This window comes from Nicotiana tabacum, chromosome 9 (genome assembly GCF_000715075.1).
Source record: "Nicotiana tabacum cultivar K326 chromosome 9, ASM71507v2, whole genome shotgun sequence".
In the NCBI taxonomy this organism is placed as follows: Eukaryota; Viridiplantae; Streptophyta; class Magnoliopsida; order Solanales; family Solanaceae; genus Nicotiana; species Nicotiana tabacum.
Window position 1 is genome coordinate 35,160,326 of NC_134088.1, and position 23,144 is coordinate 35,183,469.

The window sequence follows — 23,144 nt, forward strand, 5'->3', positions numbered from 1 at the left end:
CATATTCCATCGTGCAATTAATGTAGTACTAAATATCCTTCTCTTATTCTCTCATAGATGTTGAGAACGCGCTCTAATGAGGTCCCGAGGCAGAGGCCGAGGGAGGGCTCCAGCCCGTGGTAGAGGGCGAGGACGTCACAGGACTGTTCCAGTTATGCCGCCAGTGGGTCCAGCAGAGAATCCCATTATTGAGGAACAGTGTGAGGTGCCTGTGGTAAAACCAGCTCCGTTGGATTTCATATCTGCACCGAGATTTCAGGATGTCATGGGTCATATGCTGCGGTTCATGGACAATATGACTCAGGACGGTTTATTTCCGGCAGACCCAGCCACTTCTTAGGCGGGCGGGGGAGCACAGACCCCTACCGTGCAGGCTCATGGACAGGCAGCTGCTGTATATCATACCCAGGGTGCACTACCCATAGGTGGAGCCCAGCCAGTGGCAGCAGCTACACCTGAGCCCAGGCCAGTTGTACCCGCTGATCCACAGAAACTATTAGACAGATGGACTAGACTACATCCTCTTGTCTTTGGGGGTGAGCAACATGAGGATCCCCAGGATTTCATTATTCGGTGCAAGGATAGACTGTACAACATGAGGATATTGGAGTCTTATGGGGTAGACTTTGCTACTTTTCAGCTAGAGGGCAGAGCCCGTAGATGGTGGCGGTCTTATGTTCTTGGCAGACCAGCAGATTCTCCTCCCATAACTTGGGACAGGTTCACCCTTATCTTCCTGGACAGGTATATTCCACCCTCCTAGAGGGAAGAGTTGAGGTTTCAGTTTGAGCAGCTCCAGCATGGTCAGATGTCAGAGACCGATTATGAGGCGGGATTTTCTGAGTTATCTTGCCATGCACTTATGATACTCTCTACTGAGGCGGAGAGAGTGCGGAGGTTTGTTGCGGGTTTACATACTGGCATTCAGGACACTATGGCTAGAGAGGTTGAGATGGGTACTTCTTATGAGCCGAGAATGTTATTGGAAACCAGACTTCTCAACCATATCCCCTAATGTCGATGACTGAATAACCACTTACCGTGAGGGTTATTCATTTGTCTACACTTGTCCTTTCACTTTAGGATTCAAGCCTCCTATTGACCCAGTGATTATTAAATTATGTCGCTATTTCACATTTGCCTTGGTCAAATAGGCCCGATAATATGGAGGGTCGTGGCTTTCCTTCACTATCTATCAGGCTTAGTTTCTGCCCCTTTCTCTTTTTGTTATGTCCTCCATCTGTATTCCCCAAAGTTTTTTCATGAGGGTGGTTTTACACTTGGAACAAGAAGAAAAAGTGTCTTGGTTAGTCCTGAAGATGATCGTGACCGAGGTTGGTATGCTCGATTCATGATTGTTCCCACTCATGCCTTAGTGGGAGAAGAGAACATGCCCTTTCCCAAGAAATGAAACTTTGCACGTGAGTATTTCCCTTTGCTTCTTCACTATGCTATTTTCTCTTTTAGAATACTAATTTTCTTATCCATATTTTCTTTTTTCAGCAATCATGGATGTTTTTGGTGAACTACCCGACTTTTGTGATTGAGTAGAAAAAATATTGTTTGTCGCTCATATGGAGCAAAGATCCTTGAAATTTCTATCCCAAAAGTTTGGGTGGAAAGTTAAAACCCATGGTATGTTACTTTACTTTACCGTGAAGTTTTCACTTTTTCCTTATTATTTTGACATCCTTTGTAACGTTCAGGATTTGTTATCCACGGAGTCCATCCTGCTTCCACTCCTACAGTTAGACTCAATGTCAACACTGCTCAAGAGAGGATTTTGAATATGTCCTCTTCAAAAAGAAAAAACAAAGAATCTCGTGCCTCTAATGAAGTGTAAGAAGATGAAGGCTCCCTAGTAAAGAAGCCTCGAATCAGAAGATGCATTTTCTAGGACGATGAATCCAACGCTCCTCAGAACCAACATTCAAGCTTCGTGCCTTTTCGCCTAATCAATGAGCCTGAAGATGTCCCTTTAGAAATTTTTGAGGATGAAAACATTGGTCCTGCCTTGAACCCCCCTTCAAATTCTATTGAGAGGCTTTCTATTCAAGGATTTAAGGGTAAAGAAGAAGAGTTTGGCTTTGTTTCTGATGAGCCACATCTTGCAACCCATGTTGCTCTTGCTACTACTTATGTTGTTGTTCCTCGTGATGAAGTTTTCCCTTCCAGTGGGAGAGGTATGAAGCATGTTATGATTGAAGTCCCAAAGGGCATGAACTTATTGAAGAAATCCAACCTAGCGGCGGTTTGGTTGAAACCTTTAATTGGCCCCTTGAAAGGGAGAAACTTGAATCTCACTCCTCTATCACTCTGATGGATGATGTTATTCATTCTGCTCTCAAGGTATATTTTTCTTCTCTTATCTCTTTCACTTCTTCTTTATTTAAGTTTATAACATTTTTTCCTTGCCGTTTTATAGATCAACTTAATAAGTACAGAGCTAATGAAGATAGTGGCTTGGATTGAGTAGCAAGTCGTAAAGTTGAGAACGAAAGCTGACTATTAGAATGAACAATTTTAGAGACTCCAGTTAGAGAAAGACGTTCTGGCTGGTGAAAAAAAGACTTTGGAGCAGCAACTAAGGATCATTATTGTTGAGTTAGCAGTATTAAAGGCTTCTGCCAATTAGGCAGAGAAGGAAAATTATAGGATAGAAGCCACCTTTGCTGAGCAGCACTCAAAGGCAATGAAGAGATTCAAAGTCTGAAAGAACTTATGAATCAAAAAGAAGTGTATGCGTGTGATCTGATCCAAGCATTAACTCAAGCCCAAGAAGATCTATGCACCTCTTCCAACAAAGTTGAGTTCCTTGAAGCTACTCTTGAATCTTTAAAGATTTCTTATGAAGATTTTGAGGCTGTAAAAGAAGAACTGAGGGTTGAAGTTGAACAATTGAAAAAACATACGAGGCTCTCGATGATAAACTAACTCTAAATGTGAGTTGGGCCTTCCTGAACACGCGTATTGAAACTTTGACCAAGTCTAGCCAAGAAGGTTTTGATCTCGAAGTTGAGATTGCAAAGGCTAAGGATGCAATCGAAACTACTCATCAATGCCAAAGTTTCTCTACACTCGAGAATGAATGTTCTAAGAGTGATTTAAGAAAAGACGGGTCAGAGGTTGATCCTGTTGATCCCCATCCTTCATCTTCAAGTCCCCAAGTTGATCCTTTCGCTCCTTCTGAAGATGTTTCCTAGTTTTCTATTTCAATAATGTTTTTTCATATTACTTAGATATTTTTGGATGTTTTTGTATTTGTTCCTTGAAAACTTTTGTGAACATCAATATCAATATTAACTTTCAACATATTTTAAGTATGTTGTTGTTCTTTAATTTCCTAGCTTTTTCTTGCATTATCCAAATGGAATAAATACCTTAATATAATGTGACTAAATACGCTCGGTCTTATTTATAAAAGAGCGCCCTTATATAAATGACACTAATGAAGATGACGTCTCATTCTCATATTGGTATAAAAATATGACATATGAAGTAATTTGAAGAAGTTTTATTTGAACTTTCAAAATAAATATTTATGTACATGATTTTCATAACTACTTTCATTATAACATATTTACAGGTATAGGTACAGTTATCTCGTGACTATGTTTGTAGCCTTAACCTAATATCTATTGGGAGTTTTCTGTTGAATCTTCAATTTCCTGTTGATTCTTCAATTCTTCACTTCCTATTTAATCTTTGAGCTTGAAAATTCAAAAAATTTCTTCAAGATTTTTTCTTTGGCCATTGAGATATGCTTTTGGGTTGTAGTTCTTCCATATGCATAGCCCCCTAGTATTTTAGCTTTGAAGTATAAAAACTGAAACACTTGATCAATTTCCTTATATGGTCCTTTCCCTTAAAAAAGAAAATATATACGGCACTCGGGGGTAATTTTTTAGATGATGACTGCTTAACCATTTCCATCAGAATTGTTGTAACCTAGACCGAGAATAATTAAGTATTCCGCATCTCTTTTGGGTCTAATGTCATCATTTGGTTCGGGCTAGCTTTTTGCATATCATCTAAAAAGGTTAGTAAAATTTAAATGAAATAACTAATAAACTTTGGTATACCTGACCGTGAATACTTGCTCAAAAGTAGTATTTCTTCGAGTGTACCGCATTCCAATTGGAAGTAACACTTTTCCGTCCATGGTCTCCAACTTATATGCTCATTTTCCAGCAATGCCTCGAACTCGATATGGTCTTTCCCAATTCGGACTCAATTTTTCTGCATTTGCCGCCTGTGTTGACTGAAATACTTTCCTAAGGACAAAGTCCCCAATAATGAAATATCAAATATTATCCCTTCTGTTGTAATATCTCTCAATCCTTTGTTTTTGCGCTGCAATCTGTATCAAGGCTACTTCCCTTCATTCTTCTGTCAAATCCAAATTTGTACGAAGCTATTCCTCATTAGATACTTCATTTGTATGCTCAAACTTCAGGTTTATATCTCCTATTTCCACTGGAATGAGCGCCTCAGTATCATAAACAAGTGAAATGGAGTTTCTCGCGTGCTTATTTTTGTCGTTGTCATGTGGGCCCATAATACCCCAAGTAGCACTTCAGGCCGCCTGCCTTTTGATTCTTTCAAACATTTTTTATATTGTTAAAAATAATTTTATTTATCGACTCTGCTTGTCCATTAGCTTCGGGATAATACGGTGCCGAAGTAATCTATTTAAATTTCCATCCTTTGAAAAAATCAGTGACCTTTGCTCCCACGAATTGTGGCCTATTATCAAATATGATTTCCCTTGGAACCCCAAATCTATATATTATATTCCTCCAAATGAAGTTGATAACGTTCTTTTCTCTTACCTGTTTGAAGGCATCTGCCTCTACCCACTTATAAAAATAATCAGTCAAAATTAATAAAAACTATACCTTTCCTGATGCTTGACGCAGAGGAACTATGATATCCATTCTCCACTTCATAAACGGCCATGGTGCGATAATCGAATGAAGAAATTCTGCCGGTTGATATATATTATTTATGTACCATTGGAATTTATCGCACCTTTTTACGAAGTTATCCGCCTCGTCTTCCATCCTTGGCCAATAATATCCTACTCTTATTAGCGTTTTTACTAGTGACCTTCCACCAACGTGATTTTCACATTGTCCTTCATGTACCTTTCGCATCACGTATTCAGTTTGTGAGGATCCAAGGTACCGAGCTAAAGGTCCACCAAATATTTTTCGATACAAATTGTCTTCTATTAAGCAATATCGAGTTTCTTTATTCGTCGTAGTTGGGATTGATTTTTATCCTCAAGTAATATTCCATACTGCAGATAATTCACAAATTTATTTCTCCAATCTTGTAATGACCTAACCGGTCATTTTAACTTTTAGAACCCCGTTCCCTAAAATAAAACTTCTCGTATGTATTTTTAATAATTTATGACTTGCGGGGATGGTTGGTTCGGGATTTGGAAGTGTTTGGGTTGAAATCGAAACACTTGGTTCCTTAAGTTGGCTTTAGAAGGCCAAGTTTGACTTCGGTCAACATTTTGAGAAAACGACCCTGGAATAAAATTTTGATGATTCCAACAACTCTGTATAGTGATTTTAGACTTAAGAGCGTGTTTGAAATTTTATTTGGAAGTCCGTAGTTAAATTAGGCTTGAAATGGCTAAAACAAGAATTTAAGTTTGGAAGTTTGACTGGGGAGTTGACTTTTTGATATCGGGGTCAGAATCCAGTTTTGAAAATTTTCATAGCCCCGTTATGCCAATTATGACTTGTGTGCAAAATTTGAGGTCAATCGGACTTGATTTGAAAGGTTTCGACATTTAATGTAGAAGTTAGAAATTTTTAAGTTTCATTAGGCTTGAATTGGGGTATGATTTGGGATTTTAGCATTATTTGATATGATTTGAGGTTTCGACTAAGTTCGTATGATATTTTAGGACTTGTTGGTGTAATTGGTTGAGGTCCCGAGGGCCTCGGGTGAGTTTCAGAAGGTTAACGGATCATTTTCGAACTTGGGAAACAGCTGAAGGATTTCTAGTGTCCAGCTCTGGTTTCCTTCTTCGCGTTCGCGAGAGAGGTCTCGAGTTCGCAAAGGGAAAACTGGGGCAGGCGAGATTTTCTCTTCGTGTTCGCAAAGAATGGCCCGCGTTCGCGAAGGGTGATGTCATTGTGCATCGCGAACGCGTGAAGGCTTTCGCGTTCGCGTAGAAGGGCGAGGCCAGGCGGGGTTTTGGGCATTAAAGCTTCATGTTCGCGAAGGCCAAGTTTGGCAGTGCATCACATTCGCGAAGAGTAAAGTTGGGCAGCACAATTTTGTGCTTCGCGAGCGCGAGACAAGGGTCGCATTCGCGAAGAACAGAGGGTCTGGGCAGAATGTTAAGTTCAGAAAATGGGACTTCGTCCCATTTTTCATTTTTAACGATTTGGAGCTCGTATTTAGGAGATTCTTGGGAGACTTTTAGAGAAAACAATGGGGTAAATGTTCTTAACTCGATATTAGTTAAATTACCCGAATCCATCGTTGTTTTTATCATTTAATTGGAGAATTAAGTTGGAAACGTTTGAAAACCCTCTTGGATAGATTTGAGGATTTTAGGGCCGAATTGTTATTGGAATTTAGTAATTTTGGTATGAGTAGACTCGTGGTTGAATGAGCGTTCATATTTCGTATTTTTCGTCGGATTCCGAGACATGGGTCTCACAGGCTATTTTTGAGTTAATTTCGGATTTTTAATGAAAAAATATAGTATTTGCTTATGGAATTGATTCCTATAATTTTTAATGATTGTATCGAATTATTTTGGCTAGATTCCAGCCAGACAGAGTTGGATAATCGAGAAAAGGGTCTACTATTGGATTAAATTGGAGCAAATTGAGGTAAGTCTCTTGTCTAATCTTGTGAGGAGGAAATTACCCCATAAGTGATTAAATTAAATAATTGTTGCTACTTGCGGGCGCTACGTACGCACGAGATGACGAGAGTCCGTGCGTAGCTACTATTAATGCTAAAGTTCGGGTAGTTTAGGACTTAAAAGCATGAATTACTTGTGTAAATTATATTCTTTATTTAATTAATATTATTGGATAATATATATATATATATATATATATATATATATATATATATATATATATATATATATATATATATTATAAATTGTTAGATAAAAATATTATAGGATGGAAATCTCATATGCTTAAATTTTTTGTGTAAATTATTAATTATTAAAAGAAATTGTTCATCCTCCCGAAATTTATCTTATAATGAATATACTCTCCTTCCGGAGGTACATAAGAAAATGTCCTCCTTTCTTGTGGAGCGGGCCGAACGCCTCGGCAGGATAGATGCATCTATGGATCGTGTCGCACGTCCCTCGACAGTGTACACGACATTCTGGATCAGGCCGTACGACCTCGGCAGAAATCGTGCTTAATAATAATAATAATTACACGATACTTGGACAGTTTATTGCAGCTTGTAAAGCTATTTGATAAATTAAAAATTTATTGGAATTGAAGGATTTAATTAATAGATTGGAAATTATTGTATTTGGAGGATTTTTATTATTTCATCTAATTGAATAAAATTATTGTTAACTCTGTGAATCATGTTAATTTAAATAATTATAATTTATTCTATTTATTATTGTTGACCCTTATTGAGTGTCAAAGTCGGCCATCTCATCTCTACCACTTCGAGATTAGGCTTGATACTTACTGGGTACACGTTGTTTACGTACTCATACTACACTTGCTGCACTTTTTGTGCAGGATCTGAGACAGATACTAGTGGAGGACCTATCATCGCACATCCTCGTTATCTAGGGGCGTAGTGGTGAGCTGCCTTTCTGAGCTGTCCTGCAGCTACCAGTGCCTCTTCTTGTATTTTTAATTCTGTCTATTTTCATTTCAGACACTATTTGAAATTTTGTATAATTTACTAGATGCTCATACACTTGTGACACCAGGTATTGGCACACACATTGATAGAATTTGGTGTCTTATTATTTTTTTTGGTTTTAAATTTTATCGATATATGTTTAATTTATTAGTTGGCTTGCTTAGCTGTAGTGTTGGGCGCCCTCACGACCTATAGGTGAAATTGGGTCATGACAAATCCCATGTTAAATTATTAAAATTTTATCTCAATCTTGGTTTGATCGAGCATTGAATGAAATAAGTGCACTACCATTGCGTTTTCCGTGTTTGAAACATTAGCTACTGATCCCAAATTTGCTAATGCATCACCCTCCGCATTATTTTCTCTTAGTATTTGAACAACTTTCCATATTCGGAACTGGCGCAATAATTTTCGTACCTTTTCTAAATATTGTTGCACACGTGTTTTTCTAGCCACGTAATTCCCTTGTATTTGATTTACCACAAGTTTTGAGTCGCTTTTGATTTCAACTTGGTCAATCCCCATCTGTTTTGCAAGTTAGAAACCCGTAATTACTACCTCATGTTCGGCTTCATTATTAGTTATTGAATAATATTTTATTGCTTGTCTAATAATTTCTCCTGAAGGTGAAATTAAGGCAATACCCAAACCTGCTCCTTTTACATTTGAGGATCCATCAGTATATAATGTCCAATTCCCCAAATTAGATCCGGTAAATATTCGTACCTCAATTTCAACTTCAGGGAGTAAGCTTGAACTGAAATCTACTACGAAATCTGCTAGTACCTGTGATATTTTGGCAGTTCGAGGTTGATAAACAATATCATATTCACTAAGTTTTATTGTCCATTTAGCTAATCTTCCTAGTAACTCATGTTTATATAAAATATTCCTTAACAGAAAAATAGTTACGACAGAAATAAGATGATACTGAAAATAGGGTCGTAACTTTCTTAATGCCATTATCAACGCTAGTGCTAGTTTTTCTAGATGAGGATATCGTGTCTCAGCATCTAACAAAGATTTACTAACATAGTAAATTGGAGATTGCATACCTTTTTCTTCTCGCACCAGTACCGTGCTTACCGCTACTTCTGATACAGCTAAGTAGATGAGTAATCTCTCTCCATCCCTTGGCTCTGACAATAGAGACGGTTTTGATAGATACGCTTTCAAATCTTTAAAGCTCGTTGACATTCATCAGTCCATTCAAAACACTTCTTTGAGGATCTAGATATGAATCTACCTAAAGTTGTTTCTCTCCCTGTTAATCTTTGTACTTCCTTTTTACTTGTGAGCACATCCGGTATCTCTTCGATCGCTTTAATCTGAGACGGATTTACTTCGATTCCCCTATTAGAGATAAGAAAACCTAAACCATTACCTGAGGCTATGCCAAAGGTACATTTCTCGGGATTCAACTTCATATTATACTTGCGAAGTATTTCAAAGGTTTCATTCAGATGCCTGAGATGATCTTCTGTTTTTACCGATTTCACTAGCATGTCATCGATGTAGACTTCTATGGTTTTCCCTAAATGCTCTTGGAATATTTCGGTCACAAACCTCTGGTACGTAGCTCCAGCATTCTTCAAGTCAAAAAGCATGATTTTCTAGCAATAATTCCCCTTGTCTGTAGTGAAAGGAGATTTTTCCTCGTCTAGGGGGTCCATTTTTATTTAATTATATCTAGAATACGCATCTAAAAAACTTAAAAGTTCATGACCAGCAGTAGAATAAATTAGTTAATCTATCTGCGATAAAGAAAATAAATCTTTGGGGCATGCTTTATTCAGATCAGTATAATCTACACATACTCGCCATTTTTTTATTTTTCTTTGGGACTATAATAGTATTAACTAACCAGTCAGGGTACTTTACCTCTTGAATTGAACCAATTTTCAAAAGTTTTTGTACCTCCTCTTGAATTACCTGATTTTTGAATGCTCCTTGCTTACGTTTCTTTTGCTTTACTGGAGGTGTAATGGATCTTAATTTCACTTTTGAGGCATTACCTCCGGTGAAATACATATCATATCTGAGTGAGACCAGGCAAACCAACCAGCGTTAGCACGTAAAATTCAATTAATTTACTTTTCATCACCGGGCTTAGGCTTGTTCCAACATAGACTTTTCTGTCAGGCCAGTGGACGAACAATATAACAGTTTCGAGCTCTTTCCGTAGTTGTTTTAATAGTTTTGTTCTCCTTTGGGTCCTAGATCGCATCGGGTCTCGCATCTATATCTGTTTCGTTCCTTGTAGTTTCAGTTGGGGTAGAAGACAAGTTCTCCTCAACTGAGCACTGTAATTGCTATTTTTTATCTCCGTCTTTGGATGTTCCACTAGCCACATCGACTGTGTTGGTTTCTCGTGCTGCTTGCTGATCCCCCACGATATAAAGAATTCCCCACTGTGATATGAATTTGATTACCTTATGCAAAGTTGATGGAACTGCATCCATATCATGAATCTATGGCCTTCCTAAAATTATGTTGTAAGTTATGTCTGCATCCACCACTTGGAATTTGGTATCTTTCATGACACCCTCGGCAAAGGTAGATAATGTAATTTGTCCCTTTGTTATCACACTTAAATTGTCAAAACCAGATAAACATCAAGCCTTGCATACCACACAATCAGTCGCTTGCATCTCGTTGTCCACTCTTATAGCCTGCTTGGCCAAGCTTCTAAAATCTGCTTATTTTGAGAAGTGCTTTTTTCAAAAGTGCTTTTCAAAAAAGTATTTTTGGTGAGAATCGGTTTGTGTTTGGCTAATTAATTTGAAAAGCACTTTTGAGCAGTAATTAGTGTTTGGCCAAACTTTTGAAAACTGCTTCTAAGTGTATTTTTCTCAAAAGTGTTTCTTAGAAAAGTGCTTTTGGAGAGAAGCTATATTTTTCTGCTTCTCAAAATCTGCTTCTGCTTCTCCTCAAAAGCACTTTTTTCCTTCTAAAAGCTTGGCCAAACACCTCAATTTTTGGCCAAAAGCACTTTTGGCCAAAAAAAGTACTTTCGGCCAAAAACTAAGCTTGGCCAAACATGCTATAAAGCTACCTGGATCAATCAAAACTCGTTTGACATTAGTATCATGACCAAGTAAGTATATTACCATCGCATCATTGTGAGGGATGAACAAGCCATCTGCATCCTCATCGTCAAATATTATGTTGTTTCCTTCCAAGACTTGTCTAATCCGCTTGTCGTGGGTCACTGAGATCTTGGCTGACAGTAAAATTTGAAAAACATTCTAAAGTTATAATAACTCTTTAAATTGTCTGAGTATATGTCTGAACTCGCTTGTATAAAAGTCTGGGTTCCCCACTGTCCAAAACAAAAAAAAAGTCATATAAATAAGAGGCAAAGATGCGAAATTTCAATAACTATCCAAGAACTGGTGTCACAAGTCATGAAAAACTAAAAATAGAAATATAACGATGTTATGAGAAAATATATATATCTGTTTGAATATACATAAAATTAAATACAAGATCCTAGGCTACCATTGATGTGTGGCCAAAATACTATATATTTAGTACATTACTCGCCTCATATGTTGTTAGTTTAATGGTTAATTGTGCGACATTTGAGCTGAATTATGTTGTTTTATATGTAGGAGCATCGAAAGACAAAGACGAGTGAAAGTTGCACAAAAAGAGGACAAAAATACGAGAAAAGAACACAAAAGCATGAAGTTCCCAAGCATGGCTACAAGCCGAGCACACCCAACTCTATAGCTAGCTTGACCGCGCTATAGGCCAGGCGTAGCCACCTATGTAGCCATGCTGACCGCACTATAAGCCTGACCCTGCGAGGTCTACAGCCCGGTGATCAAAAGTGCGTGAATTAAAAGACTCTAACACGGATTCAAACGCAAGGACTTCAACCCTAGCCTATAAATATTCCCTAAATATGTCTAAGAAGGGAGGACTTTTTAGAGCAGCTTTGACCTAAAAGGGAGACATTTTTGGAGAGAGGATTCAACCAAAGGAGGCAAGAACACGCTAGAAGCAAGGCGGATAATTCTTCTACGAGTTTTTCATGTATTTCTTCATATTTTCATTATTGGTAATGAATTCTAGTATTGTAGTTTTGCATACTATTATGAATAGCTAATTTGTTATCTAGGGTTTTGATGGAACCTTTTGTAGGATAAATTCTTGTGTCGTTTTTATATAATTGAGCCATTGGATTTCTCTACTTGTTCAACTATGTGTTTATTGTTATTGATTGAATGGCCATCGATTGACTGCGCCTTTTTAGTGTGTATATTGCTAGAGAGAGAGTGCACATTTAGGTAATTATTGAACAACATCACTCCTAACATATGTGAGAGATCAATACACAGGGTTTAAAGGCGGGATTAGAGATAACGAAATCTTGGTGCGATTGTAGTGAGCGGCGAATTAGTGCCAACTATCGTAGTTCGAGAGAATATGTCTAGTAAATTGTGGTAGTTGCTCGAGAGAGAGCTACGACACCCAAAATACTCACAATCGGTAGAAAATGCTTAGGCAAAATTATAGAAGACATAGCGGGAAGGATTCCGACAATTGGAGAAATCATAATTCTAGACCTCCTTAATCGTTTCTCCACCCCCTAGTATATTTAGTTGTTAATCTACTACTTTAATTTATTAGTTAATTAGATATAAGAATCTTAATATTTATGACTTAGAAATTCTTCGAACTTTTCTTCTTAATGATAGTGAACAGTTGTAGATAAATCTTAGTTTTCTGTGGGATTCAACTCCAGACTCTTAGACCGAATTATATTTGCAGCGACCGCTTGTCCTTTTTAGGACTAGAGTTGGGCGTGATCAAATTTTGGCGCCGTTTTTGGAGAACTAACGGTGTAGTTGTAGTTGTACATATTGCTAGGTTTCAAGTTTGAACTTTTTTTTTAATTTTTTTTGTATTTGATTTTTTTATTTTTTATTTTAGTTTTACTTGTTGATTTGATAAACATGGCATCTTGAAATTATGGGAGTTTAGATATTGGTTATTCTACTGTTGATCTTCCTTGTGCTTATTGTGGAGGAAAACACTTATAGCAAAATTGTCAAAATATTTTCGAGAGCGAGTTATGTGCACCAACTCAATCTTATGTGTGGAATGTATGTGATATTTGTAGTGGTCAAGATGGCCACTTTTATGGTTGTGCTTGTATTTCTTATCCTCCCCCAATCCCTTATGATGATGGTTCTACATTTTCTTGTGAGGTTAATAGGAACAAAAAACCCGGGGAAGCTGATTTGAAGGAGATCAAAGAAGTGTTAAAGTGCCTCATCGAATAAAGTAATGAGAAACAACTGCAAATACAAAGGCTAGGGGATACTAACCAAAGACAATGGGATACTATCCAAAGGCAAGAGACAACTTTTCTTAACCTGGAGGCACAAGTGAGGCAATTGGTTGAGACTTTAAATTCTCAACAAGATAATATTATGAATACTAGCCAAGAGCAGTGTGCATTAGAGATAGAAATTGAGGTGCAAATTGAGGGGTCCATAGTAGAACACCAACAATCAATCAAACTAGAATTTGAGGATGCCGATGTTGTAGAAGAGATACTAGAGCCAACTAAGGACATTGATGATACATATTTAGTTGACTCTAGTGTCATTGGTGTTGAGGATGTTGACAGTCCCAAAGTTCTTGTAATTGAGTGCATTGGTCCACACTCCAAGTATTTTTCCACATTATGTTTGGATGATGATATTGAAATAGAGTCATCCGAGCCACTTGAGGAGTCAAGGAATGAGGAACAAGGTGCGTACATTCTGGAATTCTTCTTGCTAGAAAGTCGGGATTACACACCTCATCTAAAGGCCAAGAAGTGCAGAATACTACATTGTTTCCTTGGGCCAGTTAGGTTCATTCCACCACCCCAGGAACATAATCATAATCTTGAAGAAAAACTTGGGGTTCAATTCATAAGCTCGAGGTGGAGGCAAAAAAATAATCCGCGTCGTAACGCGACGTTAAATCAGGCGCTTATTGGGAGGCAACCCAACTTTACTGTATTTTTTTATTTTTAATTTATTTAATTATTTTTTTATTTGTATTATTTTTGTAGTGTCGATTTTTTATTTTCTAGGAGTATGGAAAGCAAAGCTATTGGAAGGATGCAACAACAAACTAGATGGTTGGAACTAAGTGTGAGGTACCCGCACGAAGGACCAGACCTGGGAGAAGTCTGAGTACCCCATGAGCTACTAGTGCTTCGGCCTTTGGCCTACCAGGGAGGTTTTTTTTACCCTCTTATTAGTATAGTGTGCAATAGGGACAATGCACAATTTTAAGTGTGGGGTGAGGAGATTGTCTAAGTGACTTTTCTATGCTATTGTAGCTGTGTTAGTTTAATTGAATAATGCCTTTTTAGAAAAATAAAAAAATATTGGACTTTTCCCGACGATGAAAATCCTAGACAATTTTCTTGAGGATTTAAAGTCTGACCAAAAACACACACAAAAAAAAATCCAAAAATATTTTTTTATTTTTGTAGGTAGTAATAATCCCCGGTCGTTTTTCTTTCTGCCTCGGTTCTTTTTCATGTGATGTAGTTTGAATCGGGTAGTTTTTTTATTTTTAGAATAGATTAGGATGTAGGAATAAAAGAATGAAGATGAGATTTTTAGGCACCCTTTTGACTTGTTTGATAGTAACATATTTAGGCTCTAGCTTGTGTATTACCTTTCCTATGGTTTTGAAGTTGCTTATGATGCCTTGTTGAGTTATATAGCATATCTATTGACGCTCATGTCTCATTTTCTTGGCTCGTGTTTACTTTGTGCTTAATGCTTAAAAATTTGTGGCTCCATGAATACTTGTAATTGTTTGTGAGCCGGAATGGAATCGTCCTTAATGAATCATGTGCCATGTGTGGTGAGATCTTCTTGTGTAGTCCATGTCATTGTAACTGAGTCTAGAACTTGTCCGGCATGTGAGTTGAAGCGAAATCCTAGGCTTGCTTGGTTTGAAAAATAATTTTAGGCTTTCTTTGATCTTTTTGAACTTAATGTCTATCATAAATAAAATCTATCCCTAGTAAATCCTTCTAAGCCTATAGACTTTTACTTGGCACCCACATTACGAGCCTACCCTTTTGTCCTTATTTGACATCATTTTGATCATTTTACCTCTTAAAGCACTTTAATTGTGAAATGAGCGCTAGAAGAAGTAAGGACTAAGTATGGGGTGACTTTCGAGTGGAACCAATAAAAGAAAGAAGGGTGCATTTATTTTGTAAAGTAATACACCACTAGCAAAAACTGAAAAGGGAAAAACAATAGTAAAAAGAAAAGAAGGAAAAATATAGATGAATAAATTATTGTATTTTTCTTGCTAGTGGGGTATAAAGTAAAGTAGTGCTTAAAGAAAGAGGGAATATTTTTGGGGTGTGATCTTGTTTGTGAAATTGAAGTGGATTGAAGAATTTGTGCTTAACATTTATTATGTGATGTGTTAAAGTGCTTGGGAGGATGAACCACTATTCCAAAATATATCTTACCCTTCCCTTAGCCCACATTATCACCATGGAAAAGTCCTACTTGATTTTAGATCGAGCAAGCCTACATTAGTGGAGGTTTACATAATGGGCAAGTGTATGGTACTTTGTGCATGCATGTGACTTCTTTGTGAGAGTGAGGGATTTCTTTGATATATGCGAGTCCTTGAAATATATTTGAGCATTTGATTCGAATGTATGGATTCAACTTACTCTCTTGTTCTTGCTGTGAGGGCACATGATTTCGCAAGGGATAAGTGACGTTATTAGATGTCTCTATGATGTTAAGTGTTCAAGCCATGAATGCATTGTGATATTGAGTCGGTTTGTGAGGTTAGGATTATTATAAGCATGTTGTCTAGTTGTTTAATAAAATTTTGAATTATGGCATAAAGTAAAGGGAAGTGTGTGTTGAATGCATATGCTAAAGTTTATTTATTGCTATCAACCATAGTCAAAGATATGGTGTGCTTCGGATGTGCTAAAAAACATAAAGTGCTCAAGGTTAGTGTGAATTGGTGGTTGACTCGAGGGCGAACAATGTTTAAGTGTGGGGTAGTGATGTGTGGCCAAAATGCTATATTTTTAGTACATTACTCGCCTCACATATGTTAGTTTAGTGGTTAATTGTATGACGTTTGAGCTGAATTATGTTCTTTTATGTGTAGGAGCATCGGAACATAAAGACGAGTGAAAGTTGCACAAAAAAGAGGAAAACAATATGAGAAAAGAGCATAAAAGAACGAAGTACCCAATCCTGGCCACATGCCGAGCATACCCAGCTCTATAGCCAGCTTGACTGCACTATAGGCCAGGTGTAGCCACCTCTGTAGCCAGGCTGACCGCGCTATAAGCCTGGCCTCGCAAGGTCTATAGCCCGGTGATCAAAAGTGCGTGAATTAAAAGACTCCGACCCGGATTTGGACTCAAGGACTTCAACCCTAGCCTGTAAATACTCCCTAAACATGTCTAAGAAGGGAGGACATTTTTAGAGCAGATTCGACCTAAAGGGAGACGTTTTTGGAGAGGGGATTCAACCCAAGGAGGTAAGAACACGCTAGGATCAAGGCGGAGAATTCTTCTACGAGTTTTGCACGTCCTTCTTCATATTTTCATTATTGGTTATGAATTCTAGTATTGTAGTTTTGCATACTATTATGAATAGCTAATTTGTTATCTAGGGTTTTGATAGAACCTTTTGTAGGATAAATTCTTGTGACGTTTTTATATAATTGAGTCGTTGGATTTCTCTGCTTTTTCAACTACGTATTTATTATTTTTGATTGAATGTTCATCGATTGACTGTGCCTATTTAGTGTGTATATTGCTTGAGAGAGAGAGTACATATTTAGGTAGTTGTTGAACAACATCACTTCTAACGTAAGTGAGAGATCAATACAGAGGGTTTAAAGGCGGGATTAGAGATAACGAAACCTTGGTACGATCGTAGTGAGCGTTGAATTAGTGCCAACTATCGTAGTTCGAGAGAATACGTTTAGTAAATTTTGGTAGTTGCTCGAGAGAGAGCTACGACACCTAAAGTACTCACGATCAATAGAAAACACTTAGGTAAAATTATAGAAGACATAGCAGGAAGGATTCCGCCAAGTGAAAAAATCATAACATTAGACCTCCTTTATCTTTTCTCCAACCCCTAGTATCTTAGTTGTTAATCTACTACTTTAATTTATTAGTTAATTAGATATAAGAGTCTTAATATTTATGACTTAGGAATTGCTCGGGCTTGTCTTCTTAGTAATAATAAACAGTTGTAGCTAAATCTTAGTTCTCTGTGGGATTCGATTCCGGACTCTTAGACCGAATTATATTTGCAGCGACCGCTTATCCTTTTTAGGACTAGAGTTGGGCGTGATTAACCATGAAAAAATAATAATTAATAAACGGAATGCTAATATGTCTTCAATACTTGCTCTCGAACTCCGTAACAACTCAACTCTAAAACCTACACAAGGTAAAAAAGGATATAGTATGAGTACAATTGGCTCCATGTACTTAGTAAGTATCAAGCCTACCTCAACAAATTAGTGACAAGGTTTTAGTATAAATATACTCACTTTGTATAATATGTATAGTTTATAAGCATATAAAATAATAGGGAAAGAGCCAAGAAACAATAAATATCAATAATAAGGTGCACAATCAAATAAGAAGATAATAAGCATGCTTTTCAAAATAACAAAATTAAAAGCATGTACAAATATATCAAATTCACATGTAAAGAAGATATCCACCAGGTAGTATTAATTCAAATGCTTTTACATGAGTCTAGAGTGTCTGTACATGATAAAGACTCAAATTTCACATCTATGCTCAAATAATGTCTATATGAATGCTCTTATATGAGTCTAAAATGTCTACGCATTATAAACCTTAAACTTTACATCAATCTAACACCCTCTGAGTGTCTGACAACCTGCTAGCTAGTCATATGCATATATAAAATGCATAGATTTGCATATGTAGATGATATACATGAGCTTAGGAGGTCTATGCATGATAAAGGCTCAAAATTTATATCAATTAACGCCGCCTCCCACACCTTTTCATTGTCCAATAATACTGCGCACACACCGTCCAAGGTAAAATGAGTGATCACGTTAATCTGAAGGGATAGATCCCAATACACGCACCCGAGCATTATAGCTCCATAATTATATCAACCGCACGACATAATTATAGTATCATAATCATATCAACCACACGACATAAACCATCATGCCATAATCATAATAACTACACGGACAACTCACATGTCATAACCTCACTCCATATAAGAGAACATATATATATATATATATATATATATATATATATATATATATATATATATATGCACAAGAAGAGAACAGGTGAGACATCTAAGATGGATCCATATGCATGATGTATGTATGTGTGTAACATATGACTATAGCTACAATATCCAACATATAAATAGCACATCATGTCCAAATAAGGTATTAAAAGACTAGATACGATATCTAATGTGAATATGAGAGCTCAAGTAGTCATACAAGCAGATAAAGCTTATCGCAAGTATAGTATGTATCAAATCAGGCATAAAGAAGCTTAAATACTATCTCAAGCATGGAGAACCTTGGTATCCGCATATACGCTTGTCACTTCATATGTACGTCACTCCCAAACACGTAGCATGTAGCACATAAGTTCGTTTTTTGGAAAATATTTCTCAAGTCGAGGTTAAGCAAGATACTTACCTTTATTCCGACTAGCTCCATTCTTCAAATTTGCCTTTTCTAGCTCAAAATCTATCAAACAAGTCCGTTATAGTCCAAAGAATACTCAAGTAAGTCAAACAAAGCTATAAAAATTAATTCCAAACGATAATGCTTCTATCTTTAACAAAATCTCAAAAGTCAATAAAAATTAACTTAAAGCCCACATGGCTAAATTGTGAAACAAAAGTCGGATCTCATTGATCTATAGCCTCGTGAGTCCGTATATATATCCATTCCAACTTTGAATCCAAATCGTTGTTCAAAACCTTAAAATACACTTTCTTAACTTTCAAGTCTAAAATCCTCTTTTTTTCTCTTTTAGATCCTTAATTCTAAGGCAAAATTAATGATAGATTCAGGTTATAACTTATATTTGAGTGAGAATCACTTACACGATTCCAAGTACAAAATAGAGTTTATAACAAACAGTTAAAATTTCAGCTTCAAGTGTTGGATGCCATGTTAAACGTGAAGTGTCCAGACTTCACTCCTCATTGTGACCTGCAACAGAGGATGGACGCGAGCGTTCACCTTAGCCTCTACATTTGATGCAAATTTCTGCAATTTTTCCATTTCTATACCACTTCCAAATACTTCAAAACTTAATCGATACCCTCGGGATTCCTCTAAACTTTCCCGACTAGTCCATATATCTTATACGAAATTGTCCAAGGGATTCGAATACATATGAAAATATCACAATTAGAATCAAGGTGCAAACCAAACTTTTGAACTTTCTTCAGTTCTTCAAATTTCAACTTTCACAAGATATATCTGAATCATACCCGAGCCTCGGGTGCTAAGCCGAATACACGTACACGTCCAAAATCATCATACGAACCTATTAGAACCTTCAAATCATGAATCTAAGCTCGTTTACCCAAAATATTGACTTTGGTCAACTCTTCTCAACGTAAGGTTTCAAGTTAGGAACTAAGCGTCCAAATCTCTTGAGATCCATACCAACCATGCTTGCAACTCATAAATTATCAAATGAATCTACGAGAGGCCTCAAATAAGTAAACATGGTCCTAGAACTCAAAACAACAGATTGGATCGTTACACATATAATATGTCAAAATCATATTCACTTTGAAAGTATATTTCCGTCTTGCATCAGTCAAAGTTCCCAATATCAAATGTCGTTCTAAGACAAATGAAAATATTTTTGAAATCATGATTTCACTTTTTCTTTTTTAGTTTTCCAATCGATCTCTCATATTCAATTTGGGACTCGACTAATTTAGATTCATGCGGGAAAGCCCTACTTTAAGGGGTAAAGTGTTCCCTACCAAAGGTGACTTCATTCTCATGACTCGAACTCGATACCTCTAGTTAAGAATAATTTGGCTCTTAGACCTTTCAACATAATTATATTTCTTTTTACTCGAGAGTACCACCTAGACACCAACAAGTCTCATTCTTCTTATCACCCAACCATAAAAATAAAATATAATAAGAAAATTTCGTAGAAAGTCAAAAATAAAATAGTTTATTATTATTATTCCTTCATTTTAATTTAAATGATATAGTTTGACTTGACACAAAGTTTAAGAAGAATTTTTTTTTTTTTGAAATATGTGATCCTAAAAACTTAATGGGCAAAAGCTTTGTGTGACCATGGTTTCTTATTAAGGGTAAAATAGGTAAAATAAAAAGTTTAAAGTTAAATTATTTTCAAATATAAAAATGTGTCATTCTTTTTGGAATAGATTAATAAGGAAAGTGTGTCATTTAAATTGAAACAGAGAGCATATTATTAATTAGTAATAATAATACTTATATTTTACTTTTAAAACTAAATAAAATCGAAGGAAGCCCTTTTGAAGTTGCAAAATTAGGAAAATGTGTCTTTAAATTGAAACAAAGAGAGTTTTAGTAATTTGTAATAATAATAATTATATATTTACTTTTAAACCCTTTTGAAGTTGCAAAATTAGGTCGAGAAAGCCCTCTTCTTCTTTAGCTGCCTTTTCCAATCCAGAGAAAAAAAAGGAAAAGGGACGAAAGTAAAAGACAATTATTTCCTCCCAAATTTAGCCCTAGGTTTTTATATTGGAGCATACGACTATAATCCTTCTCTTTTTCCCCCAAAACCCTTCCTCCGACTCCCCTCCAAGAACGTAACGAAAGCTTCACTTCTTCTCCAGACCTTAAACAATGAGCAAGAAGAGGCTCAGAGAATCCAAAATCAAACCCCAAACAGCCCTTCTTGACGCAACACAAGGCACTTCTTTAATAAAGCATTTAGCTTCATGCAACGCTTCCATAAGGTCAAAAGCCTTCGCACATCTCCAAACATGGCTCGTAACTCAAACAACTCAGCTCGCCGATGATGATATGAAGAAGCTTTGGAAGGGCCTTTTCTACTGCCTTTGGCACTCCGATAAAGCCCCTGCTCAAGCTCTGCTCATCGACCGCATCTGCTCTCTGGTAAAAAATCTTGATTTAGGTATTTGCTTGCATTATTTTTCTGCTTTCTTGATTACCCTTCGTCGCGAATGGAATGGTATTGACCATTTAAGATTGGACAAGTTTTACTTACTTATTAGGAAGTTTGTTGGCTCAGTGTTTGAGTTGATGAAGAAATGTAAGTGGGATTTGGAGGTTATGGGGAAGTGTGTTGAGGTTTTGGAGAATAATGCGTTTTTGGCGACGGATAAGTTGTTGGGTCACGGGGTTAATTATCATATTGCTTCTGTTTTTCTTGATGAGCTAAAAGGGTGTTGTGTCCCGATTCATAATGATGTGGTTGGTTGTTTGTTTAAGCCCTTTTTGAATGTGATGGGGAAGTCTGAGGATAAAATTATGGTTGGGAAAGTGAAAAGTTGTGTTTTTGAGGAGTTGTTGAAGATGGGGAGGAAGTTGTTGGAGAGGAGAAAGGAAGGTGTGGAGGAGGGGGGTGAGAGCTACGGTGATGTGGCATTTGGGGTTATTGCGTTGAAAATGGGGTTTTCGGGGAAGCTTTTTGAAGTAGGTTCGTTTGTGGATTGTGTTCAGGGTAATAGGAAGGTGGCTTTGAAGTTGCACGAGGAGTTCTTGAGGTTGGAGAAGGAGTTTGAAGCTTTAGGGATTGAAATTAGTCTGCCTGACGTCGATGAGGTTGTTGATGATGGAGAAGACGTGCCTCAATTAATACCAATTGAGAATGGTTTGCGTGGTGAAACGTGTGATTCCGAAGTGGCTAAGGATGAGAATGAGGAAGAATCTGGTGATGAGACATTAAGGAACTGCAAGAAGGTGAAGAGAGCAGAGGATGGAAGCGGTAAAAAGGCGAAGAAGAAAGAAAAGAAGAAAAAGGTTTCTGAGAATGGCACTTTGGTTGAGGAAAATGGGTCTAATGAGCTCGAGAGTGGTAGTAAAAGGGGGAAGAAGAAAAAGAAAAAAAGTGGGCTTTCAGATAATTCCTCTATTGTGGAAAAAAGCTCTAGCGGCTACAAAGAGGAGAATATGATTACTGCTACTGGTGATAGTTCCAATTCTGAGCCGGACATTGAGAACAAAGTGACTTTTAATGAAGATGTGATTTCAAATCTTCAAATGCAGTTTGAAAAGGTTGCTGCTGAGGTTGGTTTAGATGATGATGACAACGATGATGATAATTCATTTCACTCACCTACAATTTCTGTGAGAAAGAAGAGAAAGAGGGGAAAAAACACTCAGGTAGCAGAGTCTTGTATCCCTGTCATAAATGGTGAAGTTCATGATGCTACAAAGAGTGCAGAGAAAAGTGCAAAGAAGGTTAGGTTTTCTATGAAGAACAACCTGGTATGGAAACCAAACAGTCCAATGCCTCCACAAAGCTTACGGTTGCCACCAACTCTTACTCCCCGAGGTAGTGCTTTGAAAAAGGGGGTGCCGCCCGGTCCCATAAGAGAGATGCCACAATGCACAAGGAAGATGAAACAGAAAAAGAAAGGCCGCAAGATACTGAGGACTATCTCCCCTGCCATGAAGCGACTGAAAAAGATGAGAGCTATGTCTGCTTAGTAATGTTTAATTTGGCAGGTGCTTGTTCATTAATTTCTTCTTTGTAATCCTTTTTTGAGATTTTCTTAATCCCATTTGAGACTTCATATGTCTTATGCTTAGGATTTTTGGTAGCTTTTCTTTGATTAAACATAAAGTTACTTAGAGAAAATGTGTTTTAAAGTTGGTCTTGGAATTACTCTGTTTTTATACATCCATCGTGTTATTTAATTTGGCAGTTTTGTTATTGCGGTACTAAATTCATGTATGTTTTCTGATTTTCCGTAAATTGTGCGCTTTACTTCAGAGAAGCGTTTGTTTTCTTCTCGCTTTTTGCTTCAAGCCTCGTGGCCCTTGTCGCCTTTTGTGTTGTTTTCTTTTAAAACAGTGTTTAGTATGGGATCACTGCTTCACGTATATTTCTATTCTCCTGAACCATGTAAAGAGTTGAAGGGGACCAATTCCAATGAAACCTAAGATCTTTGTTCTCCTCGTTTGCTTTGTCAGCATAAATAGAACCA

General features: G+C 37.0%; 1 protein-coding gene across 1 annotated transcript; it reads left to right on the top strand.

Moving 5' to 3' along the window:
- The first annotated feature begins 20,690 nt into the window (after positions 1-20,690).
- LOC107770015 (uncharacterized) lies at positions 20,691-22,870 on the top strand. Its single transcript, XM_016589269.2, has one exon. It carries the CDS (start codon positions 20,815-20,817, stop codon positions 22,642-22,644), a length of 1,830 nt encoding a protein of 609 aa, XP_016444755.1. The 5' UTR covers positions 20,691-20,814; the 3' UTR covers positions 22,645-22,870.
- The last annotated feature ends 274 nt before the right edge of the window (positions 22,871-23,144 follow it).

Coding starts and splice junctions, on each gene's coding strand:
- LOC107770015 (XM_016589269.2), top strand. CDS start 20,815: ATGAGCAAGAAGAGGCTCAGAGAATCCAAAATCAAACCCCAAACAGCC.